This window comes from Poecilia reticulata, chromosome 23, assembly GCF_904066995.2.
Source record: "Poecilia reticulata chromosome 23, P_reticulata-male-v2, whole genome shotgun sequence".
Lineage (NCBI taxonomy): Eukaryota > Metazoa > Chordata > Actinopteri > Cyprinodontiformes > Poeciliidae > Poecilia > Poecilia reticulata.
In genome coordinates, this window is record NC_088852.1 from 9,679,569 (window position 1) to 9,698,879 (window position 19,311).

Below are 19,311 nucleotides of genomic sequence, written 5' to 3' on the forward strand. Positions count from 1 at the left end.
CGCTGCGACCGGATGAAAACTGCGAGCATTATTCTAACACACACACACACACACACACACACACACACACACACACACACACACGCACACACACACACACACACACACACACACACACACACACACACACACACACACACACACACACACACACACACACACACAAGCAACAACATGAATGCATATATACATGAGAAAGGAAGAAGAAAATCTACATAAAGAGCTTTGTTGGAGGGTGAACCACGACTTACATGGCAGTATGTCTTTGTATCGGTTCTTCTTCACATTTTCTTCCCTCTCTCCTACGTTGGTGGGATAGATCTTCTCTGTTCGGTACTTTGTTGATAGCCGCCGCAACCGCTAAAATAAACGACACAAACAGAAGAAAAAGTAACATTAGTGGATAATAAACACTGATGCTGCTCTTACAGAAGCGATTGCACAATTCTTATACCAAGGCTCAATCATCTAACCAGAACAGTCACTCAAAGACTACGTTTGTATAAGTCACAGAAAGTCATGGTGAGGCTTTTAAGACTTAGATCGCTGTACTAGTTGTCAAGCACGATGGTGGCAACATCATGCCGAGGGGCTATTTCAGTACCAGTGCATTGCACAATGTGTCAGATGTAATTTCTGATATGAAGAGTATTCTCTCCTCAACCTGTTCGGACACATTTAATCAAATATTGACGAGGTTCTTTGGATATTTGTGTTTTCTTGAATTCTTCTAAAATGGTGCCACATTGGTAGATAAGACATATTCGCAGGTTGACCAACAGAGTTGACCATGTGGGTTTGTTAAATAATCGCATGCCAAATCCATCCTGCAGTGCCAAACGGCTTATTCTGCAGTTGAGTCTTATTTGACGATGCTTCATTGTATTTGGCACAAGAAAACAAGACATGCTGGCTTAATTAACATTTTACTAATTTAACAAACAGGGCGCAAGACAGTCGAACACAACCACAACAGACTAGGATAGACAGGACACAGAACCTCATCGTCATACTTTACTACATGTCGGTAATCTGTGCATGTGAACAACTCTGAGCACAACAGATAGAAATCTAAAACAGGAGCAACTTGTCAGTTTATCTGAATCAAAATCAGAGAACACAAGCAGCCTGCCAATATGACTGTCTTAGTCTGGTAAAACCACAGTTAGCCGGAATAAAAAGGCATTGTGCTTCATATCTGTCCTTGCAGGAATCCTGCCTGCAAACTTGCATATTAGTGTGCGTTCGTCAGCTCTGACACGGCTATTAATACCGCCACATCAAAGCTTCACAAACGCACTCCCTTTTCTCTTCGTATGACGGTGCATAAAAGTTCAGCGCAGCCTAATCCAATATACGCTGACACTGATGAAGACGCATTCGGTTAATGGGAAGGGGAACAATTACACAGTCTCTCAGCTGACGGGACGAAACTTAGCCTGACATCCGCAAACACACTGGCCGAGAACAGAGAACAATGTTTTATTATTCATGTCACACACATTTCAAAGAGCAGAGAGCTGTTATTTCTAAACGATCAAGCTCTGAACCCAGGGTTTTCTTCTGCCGTTTATAGACATCAGTCTAGTATTCATGTGCTGTGATTTGAGCTCTGTTGAAATCAAGGTGACCTCCATCAGGCATTGGGCCTGAAAGCTTTATTGGTACAAAAAAATTTACAACCGTATTCAGCAGAGGATGACTAAAAGCAAAAGGTCAGCTTTCTGAAATTATTAATTGGATAGATTAGTGTATTATTAACTATCTGACTAATAGTGAAAATATCTGATGTTGAGAACAGAGGCAGACGAATAGAGAGAAGTAGTTTTGTAGTATTGATGGTTTTAAATGCCAAGTTATTGTAATCTTGTGGGTCGTTGCATATTTTCCTCACAGCTCACAGACACCACATTTGTACATCTTGACTAAGCGGACAACCGCAGTTCGAAGTGTTTAGCGCTTTATGGCATCATGTGACGTCTCCAAAACGCCCAAGTAAAAAGGATACACCAAATATGACAAAGACTGGGTTAGGATTGTCCCATCATCCACAGGAGCCTGAAGACTGAATGCTGCTGAATCAAAAGCAAAATAAAAGTTGACAACTCTCTTACTGTTTGGCACAGAGGGTTTGTTTCCTGTTGCTTTCTTGGCCATCCTATCACTGCAGTACATGTTCACGATGATGGTTCCTCAAAGCCTTTGTAAAATCCCTACAATGTAAAGGTTTCTCTCCACCTCCATCATCAGTTTCAGTCTTAATGTAGAGAAGCAACGACCATCAGTAAATGACCGCAAAGAGTGCTAAACCCCTTTAGGATATTGTGCCGTTTCCGTTATTGCTAGAGCACATATACAAGAACCTGGTAGTGAATCATCTTAACAAGGAAGAGTGTTTACACGGTGAAGTTGGAACTGGGCTCATAATGAAGCATTGTGATATCGGCACAGACATTTTGTGTATGCTGAAAAGATTCTCGGAACCTTCTTGAACAACAGGGAGAACATTGCATTCGTACCATCAGAGACCCTTCATTTTGGGGCCATTTCTTTTTTGTTTTAGTTGAGTCTTTTCCAGTTTAAAGGGGGTCTTCAACAGAGAAGAAGATGTGATACCAAACTGTTTTTGCCAACACATGGAGAAGCTGCATTTTAAAACTTCATCAGCTATTTTGGACTTAGTAAATCTGTGGTAATTCATGCCTTAAACAGGGTTTCCCCCACTGCATTATTAGCCTGGTGGGCCACCAGGCTTTACTTGTGCCTTTGTTTATTTACTTATTTATTTAAGTCTTTTTAAAATGTTTGTATTTTTTAAGACTTTATAGTTGGTGTTAAGGTATTAATCTTCCAATTTTTCAATAACACAAAATTATCAAGTGATATTTTTCAAATTTTCTGTTGACTTTAAACTTTTTTTTTAACTCAAAAACACGATGGATGAGTGACTGCCCTAGCACCCAACCACCAGGCTTAGCAAGTTTTCTGGGGGAAATTTTGCTAACAATTTATACATTTAGTTAGCATTTTCAGAATTTGGTACGTCACTGTAAAAGTTTTAAAGAGCGCCAACTTAAAAACCTTGAGGAGTGATGGGAAAAACAACCCTGTTGAGCCGAATAACCATCATTCTCAGGGGTCATTTTTTATCCTCTCAGAACTTTCATTTCTTTGTGAAACATTAGGCATATCTGCATCTCGACTGTCTCTCCTCCCCTCCGTTACTCAGTGAGTCTGAGAAAGTTGGCGTGGGCGTTCAGGCTTCTGGAGCCTCGTGTGAAAAATGGCCCCACCTCTGCTTGTTGGCCCTGGCTGCAGGCTTTCCTCCTGTTACTGACGCGGACATGTACTGCGAATTTCCTGAATTTCCCCAAATCCCCAATGACCTACCTCCTGTTCCTGTTTCATTTCTCCAACTTCTGGACTAATTTAGGTTTCTTTAAAAAAAAAAGAAAAGTGCTTACAATGAACTGCTGAAAACTCACAACCAGTTAATACCAGAAGCACAGAAGTGCCCTAAAAACATGATGATCTTTGTAAACCACAACAAAGAGACTGAGGGAGAGGAAGCAAAGGAGAAAAGGGAGTTTGAGGTACGCAGAGTGAACGTGGGCGGCAGCACAGCTGTGCGTGTGTGTTCATTTATGTCAGAGTGTGGGGTAATAGCATTACAGCTCCTCTGGCCTCATGTGAATTACATTTGCAACAGAGGCCTGCTTCTGTGCTGGGCTGCAGCCCGACAACATGCACGCACAGAAATACACAAACAGCAGAAAGAAGAAGAAGAAGAAGAAGAAGAAGAAAAAAAACCCACAAGCAGTAATGATGATAAGCAGCTTCCCTTTGTAGTAACATTTCACTCCATTTCCAGCAAAGTGGAGAAAATAACACAATTTCCTCATTACAAAAGTAAACTGGGGCGCATTCTGGCACTTAAATGACGGCTCATTTTGGCTGAAGACCACAAAACGTAATCTGTGAACACAAACCAAGTCGTCTGTGTTTTACAGGCGATTTTTGAGATTATAGAACTTGGTTTCTTGACCATAGTTCAAATGACCACTTTGTACTAGGAGTGAGTAAAGAAAAAGTCAAAGTTACTCAAACCTAGGTTTAGATCGGTAAGATGTTAACAATTGTGGCCTCTGCGTTTCTTTTTTCCATCTTCATAAACTCTGTAAAGCAACAATATTTCTTCATTATCCAGCTGATATCTGGATAAGAAAGAAAACATGCTGTAATTCTTCTCCAGTCGTTGTTGAGGGTGAAAATTAAACAAACAAGAATTTTCATCCCAGCCATTAGTGCAGTACAATAAATACGAGTAAGATCTATTTCATCAGCCTGGACATAGGAGAAATATTTTCCAAGGATTTTATAAATTTCTCATGTTCACATGTTTTACACTGCAATGATACGTGAACGAACAAGAAAAACATGGCAATTTATTTCTAATTAGCGAGGTACGTGTACAACACTGAATCACCAGTGTCCTGAAGCTTCTCTCTAATTACTTCTACTTCCCTTCCTACATAATCAAATACTGACATGACCAAGCACAAGGACAGACTCGTGTAAAAGAGGAGCATGTTTATTACGAACCAACTAAGAAGGTAGAAGTGATGTTATGAAAGAAAAACATTAGGAAAATTATTACAGATACAGAGGAGAATAACTGAAAAGTTGAGGATAGTCTAAACTAAACTTTCCTTTGCAGTTTTACTTCACTCCTAGCATCTTGAGGTGTGTGTAAATATTGCTGCTATCAAGACTTTATTTTTGAACCTTCAACTCCACCAAAGGGCAACAACCAACAGGGTAGAGGAGGCAACATACTGAACTGGAACAATATTCCCCACTCTAAAATGTCATTTTTCAACAAAAGCCCCACGTACCATGATGCTGCCACAACCGTGTTTCACTGTAGTGCAAATATTAAGTACGAGTTTTCATTCTGGTCTCATCTGAACACTGTTGGGTTCACTCGACTACTTAATAGTGTCAAATTAAAGCGCACTGAATAAACATAAACTTCTGATTTAGATCATTAAAGCAGGCAATCCTGTATAGAGTTTGGACAGCGATAACAAGAAAGTTGAACTATTTTCACCTCTGGAGATGGACTGTGCCCCTGTTTCTCCACGTTTCCCCCTCCTGTTTCTGTTTCCTACTTCCTGCCAGTCAGAGAAGTCACCAGCGTGACTGACTCGGTCAGTTTCCTGTGAACTCACAGGGTGGAGCCCGCACAGGGGCCAACACCGACTTCAGAGACCCCCTTCCGGGTGTTTGTGACTCACGCATGTTAACAGAAATATTTTAGACAATGACTTGGATGACACGACTCAAGGATGCCAGAGCAGTTACTAGATGAAAGGGTCGGAGTTAAAGGAGGGAAAGACGCCAAATGTGACAACGTTATAGAAGCTGAAAGAGATTATATTGAATCTAACCTAGATTCTCTTCTCTGAATAAGCCATCATCTCTGTACTTCCCTGGCACAATAAATAATTCACACACACACACGTACACACACAGAAACGCGTTTCGTTTCTTGAACCCAGCACTGAGCGCCGATCGGCTGAAAACGTGCTCTTCCTGCAGAGGCGGTGGGGAAAAGGTTTTCGACTGTGGCCAGGAAGTGGGCTCGCTGAGCGCGGGTGGTAGAAAGCCTTTACCGACGGTCACCTTCCATGCACACAGACACACAAAAGCTAAAATAGGTCAGCCCTTACAATGCTCTCAGAAAAATCTATCTGCCACGCCGCAAAAGCATGCGGGGAAAAAGATGCCCTGCAACAGCGCAGAGACTAAAAGGGTCTGCCTCCTGCTCTTTCCAGAATCAGTCACTGGTGGTCTCTCTCTCTCTCTCTTGCTTTTTTTTTTAATTCACCTGGACAAAAGGAACGTCAATGATTTGACAAAAAGCTGCAAAGTGCATCCTGAAAAGTGAGAATGCTTAGCATGTTTCGTGTTTCAAACTGAATGGAGGACAGTGCATTAAACAGCAGAATACTGAAAAGGTTTGGCGGAGAAAGACAGATGCTTACTGGGTAACAGTGAGGTGAAGGTGTGTGATCTGTAGGGCCAAAGCCTAAAGCCATCCAATCCGAGCTAAAACAACGATACACACCAGGAATCCATTTTAAAAACAGTAATATAAGTCCATAAGTGGAATAAGTGATAATCAAAGCTGTATCTTAATTTTTTAAGTTATATTCTATGTTATATAGAAATATTTTACCCAATGTTTAAAAGACAAGGAAGGTAAGGGTAGGTACGGCATGTTAGCCGTTTTACAGAGTAAAGATTTCTAAGCCACAAGAATGTTTCGTCAGACTCTTCCTAAGGCGTCAAGTCTTTGCAATGAGATCCCAGAGAAAGAATGTTCTCAGTTTGTATGAAATGTAACTCAAAAAAGCTTTTGCTGTGCACTGCTGGTCAGCTAGGCTTCCCTTCTTCTCCGACCCTCTACCACTGGACATTTTTCCAGTTGAAAAACATTGACCGCCATGTTATGGAGACCACTGAAGCGCCTTTAATTGCTTTTATTAACGTTGTTTTGACAGCACAGTTGGCAAACCTACACATAGCCTATTTGCCAAGCTGACCTCTCAACTAAAGGCTGGTTCTAGTAAGTGTTTCCAAATCAAAATACAGTTTTTAAGGAGGTCCAGGGTTAAGACGTGCTGTTTTACGTTACAGAGGAAGTCTGACTAAAATAACCTCACTCTTGGGCAATGTCTGCCACCCTCATGCAAGAAGCTGCTGCAGAACTGGAGAGCTCCTTCAGTGACAGACTAGATGCACACAGACTGAAGAGGAAACGGTTGACCATCTCCAGCCCTGAGGAGCTTCTGTCTTATCAGTTTTAGATGTTTTCCTGCTTCAACACACCCAGATCAAATGAACGGTGTCCTGGCAGGTTTCTGCAGAATACTGAGGAGGGGAACTCGGCAACCGATTGATCTGCGTTGGAGCAGGGACACATCTGAAACATGCAGGTCACATGCTGAGGACTGACTTTGGACCCCCCTGGACTGGTGCAGGTATTCCTTCAATCGCCACTTTTGAATCAAACTCATCAAGTCTTTTGGCTTGTGAGGAAACAAATCCAAAAACATGAACCCTCCACCCTGATAACCAGCGTGAGTCAGTACTCCGGCCTTTGCTAGCTGATGATCTCTCCAAAGATAACATCAAACAGATTGCATCGGTTCCCAAACGGGTAAACACACACTCACCAGCACACACTTCATCCTGGAGCTGTCATTTCCATTTAATGACAACTGGCCAATATAGGTCAGTGGAGCACAGGCAGCATTCACACATGCACACGCGCTGGCTATAACAGCTTGTCATTCAGTGACACAAAGCAGAATTTGATTTCCTTTTATCAGCCACCAGGCTTCCCTTCCTTTCCGTCTCTCTTTCGTTTTCTTTACTCAGCCATCTGCCACAATCACTGCACACAAACGGAGTTATGCAACGGAGTGCCATGTGGCTTTTCTGGCTAATAACAGGATCTCGGACAGTTTTGTTTAACAAATTTAGCGAGTAACCGCGCAGGCGACAATCGCAAACCTCAAAGCCTGCAACTGTGACAATTGATTCAAGCTGTGGTCAGATTAGACTGAACTAATTTTGGCTGCGGGAAGCACCTACACTGAACTGAGAGCAGTCGGCTCAGCCAGCCATTTCGGCCAGGGTGCTCACTTCCTCAGAGATATGTCAAACTAGCATGTACCGTCTGTGTCCTGCTGCAAACCCAGACCGCCACAGAAAAACTACTCACTGGGCTTCCTGACTAAGAGGTTCCTCTTTACTGTCCGGAGTCAAAACAAAGCAAAGAAATAATAAATGAAGGGGAACAACGGGAAGGACGTGGAAGGGAAGGAGGCAGAAGACGTCAGATGAGCGTCTAACAGAATAGAGTAAAGATGGAGTAAAGAAAAAATTGTTATCTTGTGATTCTTTTTTTTCCTGAGCTCTGATATGACAAAAAGTTAATCCATGAGGATGATCTTCAGTTTTGCTTTGCAGATTAAAATCTCTGTGGAAAAAGTTCTGAATTATGTCCAATTTCGTAATTAAAAGTCTTGATGCGGCTGCATTTGTTAGCTTAGCAGCTTTCTAGTGCTTTCAATCTCAAAGGTGAATCAGTTCCAACGTTATGTATAGATTCTCACAATGAAAAACAGATAAAATTACTTTTTTGGGGTTAAGGCTCATATTTATTGGATAAACAAAATCCCATGTTAAGAAATGATTAATTTCCACAAACTCACCACTCATTCACTAGCTCCCTAAAGATGTACGGGAGGAGAAACAGGCCCACATCATCATGAATTAAACAAAATTGGGCACCAGATTCTTTATTTTGCATATTATTCTTCTGCTTCACACCAAACTCACGTGGAGTTAGTAGAGAAAAAAGTTCAGTCACATCTGCTCGAACGAGGCTATTCTACTTAAAGTCCTGGTAAGGTTTAGCAAACTCCACACATTCATCTTTGCAATAGGACAAGACATGCTTTTGGCCTCCTCTCAAAGAACAAGTTTCATGGTTGCCACAGAGACGTTTTCAACCCTACATTACTAATTAAAATGTTCTAGAAACTGATCTACAAATTAGAAAATGCTTGAGTTACATTTCGTAAAAGGGATTGTTAGTTAAAACAGTATATGTGCTAGTTGTTGTTTTATTATCAATGTTTCTTAACATGGGATTTATGTATTTCACTGAATAAATGAACGTGATAAAAAAGTGGACTTTTTTTTTAACGGGAGCGGCTACGACAAATGACCAGCTTGAACATGATTTAAATTAAAACGCAGCCATCGTTGTATGTCAGCAAAAAGGGTTAAGTGGTATTAGCGTGGATATAATTTCCCTCTCTGGATCCAGCCCTGCAGCAGGAAGCAGATGTGGACAAACCTCACATAATCCCAGTCATCTGGGACCGGGGGGTGGGGGGGTCATTGTGTGTTCAGTGCAACCAAGTTTGTAGTTTTTGCTTCCCAGCTCAAAGTTATTTGTGTAGAAAAACTGGCAAGATTAATTTCTCAAATCAGATTTTAAATACACCCCCCACTGTGTGTGTGTGGGTTTTTTTATTATTTAAAGGCAGCCCATTTTGAACTTAAAGTTTGCTTCCTTGCTTCACATACAGACAACACGACTCATCTATTGAACTATTTCCTTTCACATAAATCACGTTACCAGAAGACGGCATCAGTGGAAATTTCCTGTGTGTGAGCGTGTGTGGCCTCCTTATCTTGATCAATTAAGTTCTTCTGCCATGTCGGTGGGTCAGCTCGCTTTCATCCACTAAAGCCTCTCTCACACTCACACACACACACACGCACGCACACACACACACACACCAGAACTACAGAGCGGAAATACTGTGTTACGGTTTTTTTCTCGGAAGCAGCCGTCTCCGAGGCTGCGTTTTGAGTTAAGCCGTGGGAAGGGTTTGGGTGAGAACCAGGGAGACTTGTGACACCAGAAGAAATTGGGAAGTCGTGTTTCATGGTGTAGTAACATGAGGCGGGCAAACAGTAGTCGCCACACACAAACGCACTGAGGACCAGCAGCCGAGCCCTGCGGTGCGCCCCTCTGCACCCACGCACAAAAACAAGCTCATAAAAGCTCAGACGAACAAACACAGCTGGATTCTCATTTTCTGAGGGAATACAACCATCCAGGCACATTTTACCAGCCTTCCGCTGTACATACATTAAAATATGTACGTACAGCCAAAGCAGAGCTGCAAATATGCTTTCTAAACTGATAAATGCTTTTCGATTTCTAGGCTAGTTTACATAGGATGAATAAAGTCCTGAAACGCTTAGCAATTATTAACAGTCACAAATATCATATTGTTCAAATTTTATGTGATAGACCAGCAAAAAATTGTTAAGTGGAGGAGAACTGAATTTTTATTACAAATTAAAATCACAAAAATGTGGTTTGCATTTGTTTGTAGGCCCCTTTTTACTCTGATACCACTTAATAAAATGGTGGTAACAAAGGTGTTTGATATGGACTTCAAGTTTTATCACGATTTTTGGCAGAAATATTGTGATTACGATAAAAGTGAGTCATGTCATCCATCATTAAATCGAATTCATGGTGACAAAGAGAAATGTATTGCGATAAATGATAAAAAACAATAAATGCTCACCTCTTGGTGGTAATGATCTATACATCTAAATATCCATGACTTGTTATAGAAAACCTGCAGGACCGAATGGCTCAAATACCAGACATAAATATGATATAATTTCATTCCAATTCTCAATTATGAGCTACTTTGTGTAGCTCATAATTCATCCATTGTATATATATAATGTATACAATCTCCATGAAACACACTGAAGATTGTGATTGTGAAGTGATTAAAAAATCTGGGAATTTTTAGGAGGTATGAAAAATGTTTTAAACTATAATTATTTTATAGATATTCTTATTAGTTTTTTCTTTAATCATTGTCTAAAACAATCAAATCTTCAAAAAAAAAAAAAAAGCTTCATCACGTGTCTGGTTTGTGTTTCCTGAAGCTCCGAGGCTCAATTTCGGCATGCCTCAGTGATGAGTCTGAAATGAGACCACAGCATGCCGAACATCCTCCAGGTGGTAAATGACTTCACTGAGAGTAAATCCGAGCCAGTACGACTTCTTCATTTTGATCTTAAATCCTGGATTGAAAGTGCACCATATTTTCTTATCTACTCTTTCTCACAGCTGCATTAAAAAAATTGTTGCCTTCATGCTTCTATGCACTTAAAACACAAACCTGCATGACCAAGTTCATGCAAAATTAATAGACATGCAAAACCTAAAGAGAATATTATTAGCAACTGTTACCACACACGCACATAAGCTTATGTTCGACCCTTTCACGTTTCCCCTTTTCTGCATCCCATCTCGGTTTCTTCTGCCTACCAGACAGGACACTTCACAGAAGTGTGTGTGTTTGCACTTTTTCGCTTTCTTTGATGTGCTGATTTAGAGTCATCAGCATGCAGAGGTGTGGCAGGAACACACACTACTACACACACACAGGGGCTGAACTCCTAAACCCTGTCTAGACTGCATTATCGAGCTCCGCTGTAGCTACATGTGCGCTTTATGTTGGCACACTTAACAGTTGGTAAGATAATATCAAAGCTGCACAACATAAAGGTAGCAGCTCACACAGATCTGTGCTTCTTTTAGTTTCCGGCTGTACAACCCTGCTTCCTGTCTTTGCGTCAAGCTCCTTTGACTTCTTCTTGAGTGAAAATATTTGTGGCTTCACCTGCTGACTAAAACACCTACACAAGACACTTAAAGTCTTACTTAAAGTTTGGAAAATGTTCATAAAATGGAAGGCCGAGCCTAAATGATGCACGAGGTACACCTGAGAGTAAATTTGTGCAAAAAATAAAAAAATAAAACAAAAGAAAAAACCTCAACTCTCACTTGTCCCAGCGCACTCAGATGAAATCTTTTTTTAATCAATATTGCAGTTTTTTTATACCTACAGATAAGCTCAAAATGACATGAATAACAAAGACCTAATATTTATCCAAATTCAACTCAGATCAGCCGAATCACAGTGACAATCAGGTTCAACTGTGTGCAATCCAATTTGATTGTAATTACAGAATAATTAAAGCTAGTTGACTACACTATATAGAGCAAAGTGGTAAAAAAAAAAAAAGCTACTAACGAAGCTCTGCCAATTTCTATTATTAGTGCTCCTATTACCGTATTTTCAGCACTATAAGGCGCACCTAAAAACCTTCAATTTCCTCAAAAGCCGACAGTGCACCTTATTATCCGGTGCGCCTTATATATGGACGAATATTGAGCCACAACAGGTCTAGCAACTAAGGTAAGCAGCCGCCGACTTCATTTTCGCCGTAGAAGAAGAAGCGCGTGATGCATGCTGGGATAGTTGTCAGAACGCTGGTTTGTTAATAAAGTTTGACTGACCTATCTACCTACCGACCTGATAATCAGGTCGTCTGCAGGTCATTTAGCACCACGTTCTCCACAAACATGCTGTGCGCGAACGGAGAAGGGTGACCATCGTCCGGCCACGCCCCGGCCCAGTCGCGGAAGGCTCTCCTCGCTGACCGAAGTCGGACTGTTTTGTTGACATTCCGTTAAGTGCAGCTCCATCTAGTGGATGCATAACGTAACTCCAGCCTCTACTGTAGCGTCTATTCTATGCGTCTTATGATGCGGTGCGCCTTATATATGAAAAAAGTTTTAAAATAAGGCCATTCATTGAAGGTGCGCCTTATAATCCGGTGCGCCTTACAGTGCGGAAAATACGGTACTCAGCTTTAACACAAGGTGGCGCTGATGTCAGCAGCTATTTAACGCTCTGTCAGCAGCTATTAATGCAATAGAAGAAGAAAAACAGTAGTAACAGTTTAGCTTTGGACTGCTATCAATCGAGATGTTTAAATATACAGAACAGATTCTTTGCATATTCAAGAACTGCACAGGATGTAGAAAAATAATAAAATAATATCACTACCAGAAAAGACTGATTGGGCACAATAATTTTCAGGGCACTCAAACTCTAAATATAAACAGCATATGTGGTCAGCTGGATTTATAACTACTCTTTATTTATACACCAACATGTATTTTTGAGGCAGAGCTCCAAAGCTCATGGAAGATGGTGGAAAAAGAAAGAAAAGCCTCCAAAAAATACATTTGATTTAAATATTTAATCCATATCACCATTACAATTCTCAGCATTCCAAAATAAAATAAAATATTTTCCTGAAATTCTGCAGTTCTACTCTGGACGGTATGTTTATAAAATAAAATACAAGACGACAAACTCGCAACAGTATTCTTAAAAATGTGCAGATGAGGTGATTTTTGGATTAAGTGTTGGAATATTATGAAGTCTAACAGTAAAATATTCAGTAAAAACACGAAGCTTTCATTCTGTCATATGTATATAAAGCGCGAAACAAAAATCTGACAAGATTTTAGTTTTTGTCCGTTTTATTCCTACGTATCGCTATAATCACATCAATGTTATCAATAACTTTTACTTATTGTCATTATTACATTACATATTTAATTGATATTTTACTTAAAGTATTTTCAATACAGTTTTGGTTATATATTGTTTTAAAATAATATTATCTTCCCGCATCCACTGACACATTCAAGGTATTTTAAAACAATAACATTTGCTAAACTTTTTGCACGCATCAGTAAGAGACTAAATGAATTGTAACTTTATCTCCCACAGTGAAGCATGGTGGCCTCTCTCTCTCAGGGCATTTTTCACAAACTCAAAACGGAGAAACTGTATGCTTTTATTTCCCCAACAACTCCTCCATGCAGAAAAACTGCAAAGGTTAAAAGTTTGCTGCATAACTTTTTCTTTTTTTTCAGTACTTTGAAGGAGGACACCCAGCTTAAAGATGAAAGGTAACCAAGACAAAATGACTGGTGGTGAGTTTGCGGTAACTGGGTTCCCCTGCGAATGTGCGGTAAGTTGGACAAGCTTTGCTAAAGTCACGTGATATTCAGGACTTTCTTATGCTCAACTGCAGTTTGCCTCAAGATTATCGTCTCCCAACAACCAACAAATTGAGGTAAGACTGCGTATTATGCTAAAGTTGAAGATTTGCACTGTTTTTGTCGTTTTGTTTCTGTCCATATTTTCTTGTTTCCTTCCTTCTCCAGTTTTTGACACTTCCTGTCTTCCTTCTTAACCCTCTTCCTTTCTACTGTCCTTTATTCCTTCTTCCCTTCCGGTCTAGTCCTAATTTTTCCCTTCTTTGATTCTGCTTTTTATTTTTTCCCTCCATTCCTTTTCTCACTTCTTCCTTCTTTCATTAGTCATTAACTTATTTATTTTATTCCTTCCTTCCTTCAGCCCTTGCTTCTTTGAATATTTCCCCTTTCCTTGCATTCTTCTTTTACTTTCCCTTTTTTTTAACTTCCTTCTTTCTTTCCTCATTCCTCGTCTCTGCCTTTCTTCTTCGTTGGTTCCATCTTGTGTTTGTTGAAAGCTTGGTATTAAAAGCATTTGGTTAGTTTATTTAAGTCTGAAACCATGAATGGCATTTGGACATATGCACACAAACTCTGTGGCGGCCTTTTGTCATTTTCACTGCTGAAATACGTGATTTAACAAAAGACAATTTAGTAAAACTTTACTAAAGATATTTTAATCTACAAGAAATCTTGAATCCTTTTCCAACATTTTGTTAGTGTTTGGTTAATTCATCTAAAAAAAATAAGAAAAGAAAAAAAGTGTCTCTTTCATCAGTTTCACTAATAGCCAATTTGAAAAGTCATGTGTTGACTGAGCAAGTTGATAACCACCTTGTGCAACGACAAGTAAGATTGCTATTGTTTGGTTTTGGGGAACTAGAACTCCACCGATGGTTCATTTTTGCAGAACCTGTGTCATGAGACCGACTCCAGGATGCAGCAGTACGTGTTTTGTTTCTTGCACAATCAGTGTTTTCAAGATAACCCGAAGCAGAGCATAAAGGTAGTACATCTTCTGCACCCAACACACCTCAATATGGATAAAAATAATTATATCACATGTATTTTACTCAATTTATGTAGAAATCAGTGGAGCCATTAGTTCTAGAAACAACGTTTTATTTAAAAAGATGCTTCTGGCTAAATCCGCTGTCCTGAGAAGATCGAGCTCGTTTGTAGTTTCTTAATGACCAGTAGCAAAACATCTCATCATAAATATTTCTGAATTAATGCAGTCCAATAAGTACTTGGAGACATTTAGAACGAACACAATCAAAGCACATTCATGCTTTGAAATGGCCCAGTCAAAGTCTAGACCCAATTCTAACTCAGAATCTTCACATACTGGCTGAGTTTAAGCTGTAAACAAAATTGAATGAATTTTACTCTCTATACTGGAAAATCTAGCAAAGGCAAGAATGCCCGACTTAGTAGATTTGTTTTAATTTTTTTTTAAAGATTTTATTTTCTTTCAACTTCAATACACCTTTACGAACATCTCCATCAAAAACAAATACCCCAAATTTTGGTATTTGGGGGGCATTTTGGTAATCTTGGTATTTATAGAGAAACATAATCCTGACATTAAAAATGAACACCACATATTTCCCCAAGGGATCGGATGCCACAACAACAATACTGAGCTGCACAAACTTGGACTGGTAGCCAAACGGGAGAGAAATATGTATCCACGCTGCTCTGTCAAATTGCTGAAAAAGCCCAGCGAACAAAGCGTATAATCTCTGACTCCTTGCCCCGCTGGAGCCTGTAATTATGCCTATAAAACACATTCTATATATAAACAACAATAGACGGTTAAAGTGGGAGTTACATCAGGGTGTTCAGTGACTCACAGCGCAGAAGGAGCACACCCCATGTGCTTGTGGCGTTAGACTTTAAAAACGCGTCCTTCACAGCAGGCTGGAGCTCGGTAAAACGGACTGTGGCCGGTCAACCTTTGCATCGCTCTAATCGGTATGCTGGCACACAGCCCACCTGCATTCAGTCAGAACAGGTTTTCTCGATTCCTGGCTGCACGAGCAAAGTCACTTTACAAAAAAAATAAACAAAAAAATTTAAAGGAACAAGATTTGCCTGAAGCTCTGTGTAAGTTGCGAAACTTCACTTGAGATAATCCGGTTACTGTAACGACAGTATAACAGGAGTCGATGCAAAAGCAAAGCGAGAAAGCTTTCCTCAGGAGAAAAGCAGTAACCTAATAGAGAACAGGAAAAAAGAAGCAAAGGAAAGTTTGTAGAGAAACACAACTTCACAAACAACCTCTCCCTTGGAGAGATGCAAGAGCTTTGTTTGAAAGCAGATAGCTTAACAAGGCGTGGATAAGTGTTAAAAATGTAAATGTTTGGTATATTGGTGCTAAAATGAGAAGCAATCATTTCGCTGGAATACACAAGAGAGACTTCTGACACTGCCCAGCTCCTAACGCCAGTTTGTCTTCTTCAAAGACGAACGGTTCTTACTTCGATCGTTTTGCTGGACTCTTAATTTGCTGATAAAGTTTCACTCTGCAAGCCATGTACAAAATGTTATGAAATAGGCCAAGAAAGAATGTTGCAAGCTCCAGCAAGCAGCGTGTGCCCGAAGTAGGGAAGTAAGGAGTGTTTGTTTGCAAGTGTAGACAAATACAGGAAAAGTTTAAATGCCGAGGCTGATTAGCAGAGACGACTCGATGATTTAGAAAAAAAAAAAAAAAAAAGATTGCTATAAAAAAAAAGTACCTATTGAATCTCTTTGTATTTCTAATCCCTCGCTACGCTTAGTCCGAATGCAAACACGCCAATTAAATGTCTTCTACCACCCATTTAAAACTAAATTCTCAAGGCCTCAAAAGTTATTATAGAAGTGTCACTCATGCCATTTCACAAGCCCAGGGAGAAGGAGAGGCCTTATTTAGAGTTCAGAGTTGCAACATCCAGAGATGCAACAAACACAAACTTATTGCCGCCAGTCTGTGGTCATCAGACAAACAGAATAAGATGTTGAAATCACCAATAAACTACTGTTTCTATTATCAGAAGGGTCATCCATGCATACAAGACAAATAGCTTAATAATTAATTGGTCACTTATCCATTTATTGAGTGGAAATAACTGTTCACTTCGCGTATCAATTTCAGCTGCGATTTGGCCGACATGAGGATCCTGCAGAAGACAGTGAGGGGAGCAGAAAGGGTGATCTGAGTATCTTGATTGTCTGTCGAGACTCTACCGTCAGACTCCTCACAGGCTCGACATGCACTTTTAGAGCTGCTGTCATCAGTAAAACCACCGGCCTGCTGATATGCGCTGAGCTTTGCCTCGGGTCGCTGAAATGCTGAACTGAAGTTGGCCAACACTCATTGTCTTTCAGCTCAGACCTCCCAAATCAGATGAATGTTTGTCTAGAAGACTAGAAAACGCAAAACACATGTACTGCAGGTCCTTCAAACTGGAGCAGTGGGTTTGAATCAAACGACGACACAGGAAGGAAATCATCCTCATCAGAATCAATCTATCAATCTTTTTTATTTCATTATATTCCACAGTAATCTATACCAAAAAATAGTCTCATTAGACTATAAATGGGTTTGATTCAATATTGCCCAATTCTTGTTACACCGACTATTTATAGAAATGCACTCATCAGGCTTTTCTTGTTACATATCGATTGTCTTTGACGTCTGACCTGCTGTTGGATACAGTTTTTATCTTGCAACTATAACAAAAAACACATGTGCTACAAGTTCTTTAATTTGTGTAAATGTAACAGAAAATTAACCAACTTCAATATCTCTATTTACGTAAATAATATGTCAGGCTCCCCCCACCCAAAAAAGTGGAAGCTGCTTGATGCATTCACAGACCAAATATGGTGGGAGTTTGAAGCTTTGATTCATTTAATGTAGAGGAGGAATGATTGCAATTTGCCTAAGATTGGAATCGGATTTATTTATTTTTTATTAAATGTATTATGTTTTTTCCATGCATATTGATCTATTAAACTGTTGAAGATCTCAGAGAAATTCTCTCATTTTTCTGTATCCTATTAGTCACTTAATAAATGCAAGACTTAGTGGATAAATCTTAATCTATTGTACATATTTTACCTTTCTACACCAATCCAGTCACTAAGAAATTTAAAGGTACAGAAACAAATTTGCACCCAATATTCTTCTTGAATGGTTACAAATGAAGCATTGCACTGAAACCCAACAATCATGATGATCAGACAGACAGTAAAAGCCACAACAACACAGCACTTTAACCTTAGCTTAGCTGCTCCAGCAACACCTTAACATTGATAGAAAAAAACTGGCCTGGTTGTGTGTAGATTTTTTTTTTTTTTACATTTCTGAAAGCAGAACTCGGTCGTTGTTTCTGAGGTTTGGGAGACAATGCAAGGCCGCCATATAAAGACTGGAAATGGGAGGAAAAGGAAGAGGGCAGTGTGGCCGCCCCTGCCTCACCTCCTGGGGGATACACGGGAACCAAGAGACGGGAAGGGGAGGTGGTGGGATATGAAGGAGGTCCTGTGTGAGATAAATACAAGATAAAGACGTCCAGGTTTGTGCTCCTGGTAATTCTGACCCACCATAAAGTCGCTGCCGAAGTTGTCCTCTGCCCTGTCTTCGTCCAATTTGCTCATGGCCTTCACCCTCTGGATAAAGTTTCTCAGGATGCCGGCTTGGTCCATCCTTCAGTCCTCTTGTAACGTTGCCTTTTCCTTTAAAAAAAATCTCCCAAACTAAGAAGGTGGGAATAATACAAAAGAGGATACAGGGAGTAGGGGTAAAAATGGGTAATAAATAAAAAATAAATAGGCTTCAAGGGTCCTCCCAGAGAGTCATCGTCGGTCCGCTACACAACACATTTTTTTATTATCGCCCCATGTTGTTCCTGCCTTCCCTTCTTTCTTCTGGACTATTTCCACAACGACAGCACTTGGTCCCGAAGAAAAGCGCCAACCGGCTCTGCAGCCCCGCAAACAAGTTCCTAAACGTTGCGTGGTGTCAACCGTAATGACTTGGCGGTACAAGAAACGAAAAATAAAGCAAAACAGGACCCAAAAATTAGAACCACCCCGGTCCGGTCAGTATTTCCACCCCTCCCTGTCTACCTCGATTGCCACATTCACACACTGCTGCCGCTGCTGCTTGCTATTCCGCTACTGGGGGGAACATCCGGACAGGGCACAGCCAACAGGACGTAGACCCGCCTCTGAAAGGAAAGGTCCGCCTCTGATTGGTTATAGAAAACACAACGTTGGAATCCCATTGGACAAAATGGATGCTGCTCTACTAAATAAGTGCGTGTGATTGGAGAGAAGACATGTCCGTTGTTTTACACGTATTTGTGTTGGCGCTTACAGAAAATAATGTGACAAATAAATAAAAATAAATATATGCTAAAGAAAATATGCAATACATTTTACATTTACAGTATTTTTAGACATATTTATTTGAGTATATTGTTAAAGTACTTTATTCATTGCACAACTTGAATGAATAAAATAAAAAAATTAAAAAATGAAAGATGAAACAGCAAAAATGCAAATAATTAATTGTGCTTCAAAACGTATTTAATTAAATATACTGCCAGTGTTTTATCGAGTAAAACTTAGATAAAATGGAACAAACCACCACAGATCCAAAACATCAGGGGTCATACACTTTAACATAAAATAAACTAATAGATAACTGGTCAAGAAGCAAAAATATTTAGAAATACTTATTGATACAGAATTAAATATTTTTTAATATACTGCCATTTTGGTGATATCCTCAGTGA

The 19,311-nt window shown here is 39.9% G+C and overlaps 1 protein-coding gene across 5 annotated transcripts in view; it reads right to left on the reverse strand.

Moving 5' to 3' along the window:
* ptpn12 (protein tyrosine phosphatase non-receptor type 12) overlaps positions 1-18,793 on the reverse strand; it is a 41,151-nt gene extending 22,358 nt beyond the window's left edge. For 2 of the 5 annotated variants that reach the window (XM_017302896.2, XM_008400757.3), the window contains exons 1-2: positions 18,116-18,790; positions 252-360 (exon numbers count right to left, since the gene is read on the reverse strand). In XM_017302896.2, coding sequence (XP_017158385.2) covers positions 252-360; positions 18,116-18,217 — 211 coding nt within the window. In that variant the 5' untranslated portion in view covers positions 18,218-18,790. Of the gene's footprint in view, positions 1-251; positions 361-18,115 lie in introns of all 5 variants that reach the window. The other 3 variants (XM_008400756.3, XM_008400758.3, XM_081603848.1) reach the window with 3 other exon arrangements.
* Between the last annotated feature and the right edge of the window lie 518 nt (positions 18,794-19,311).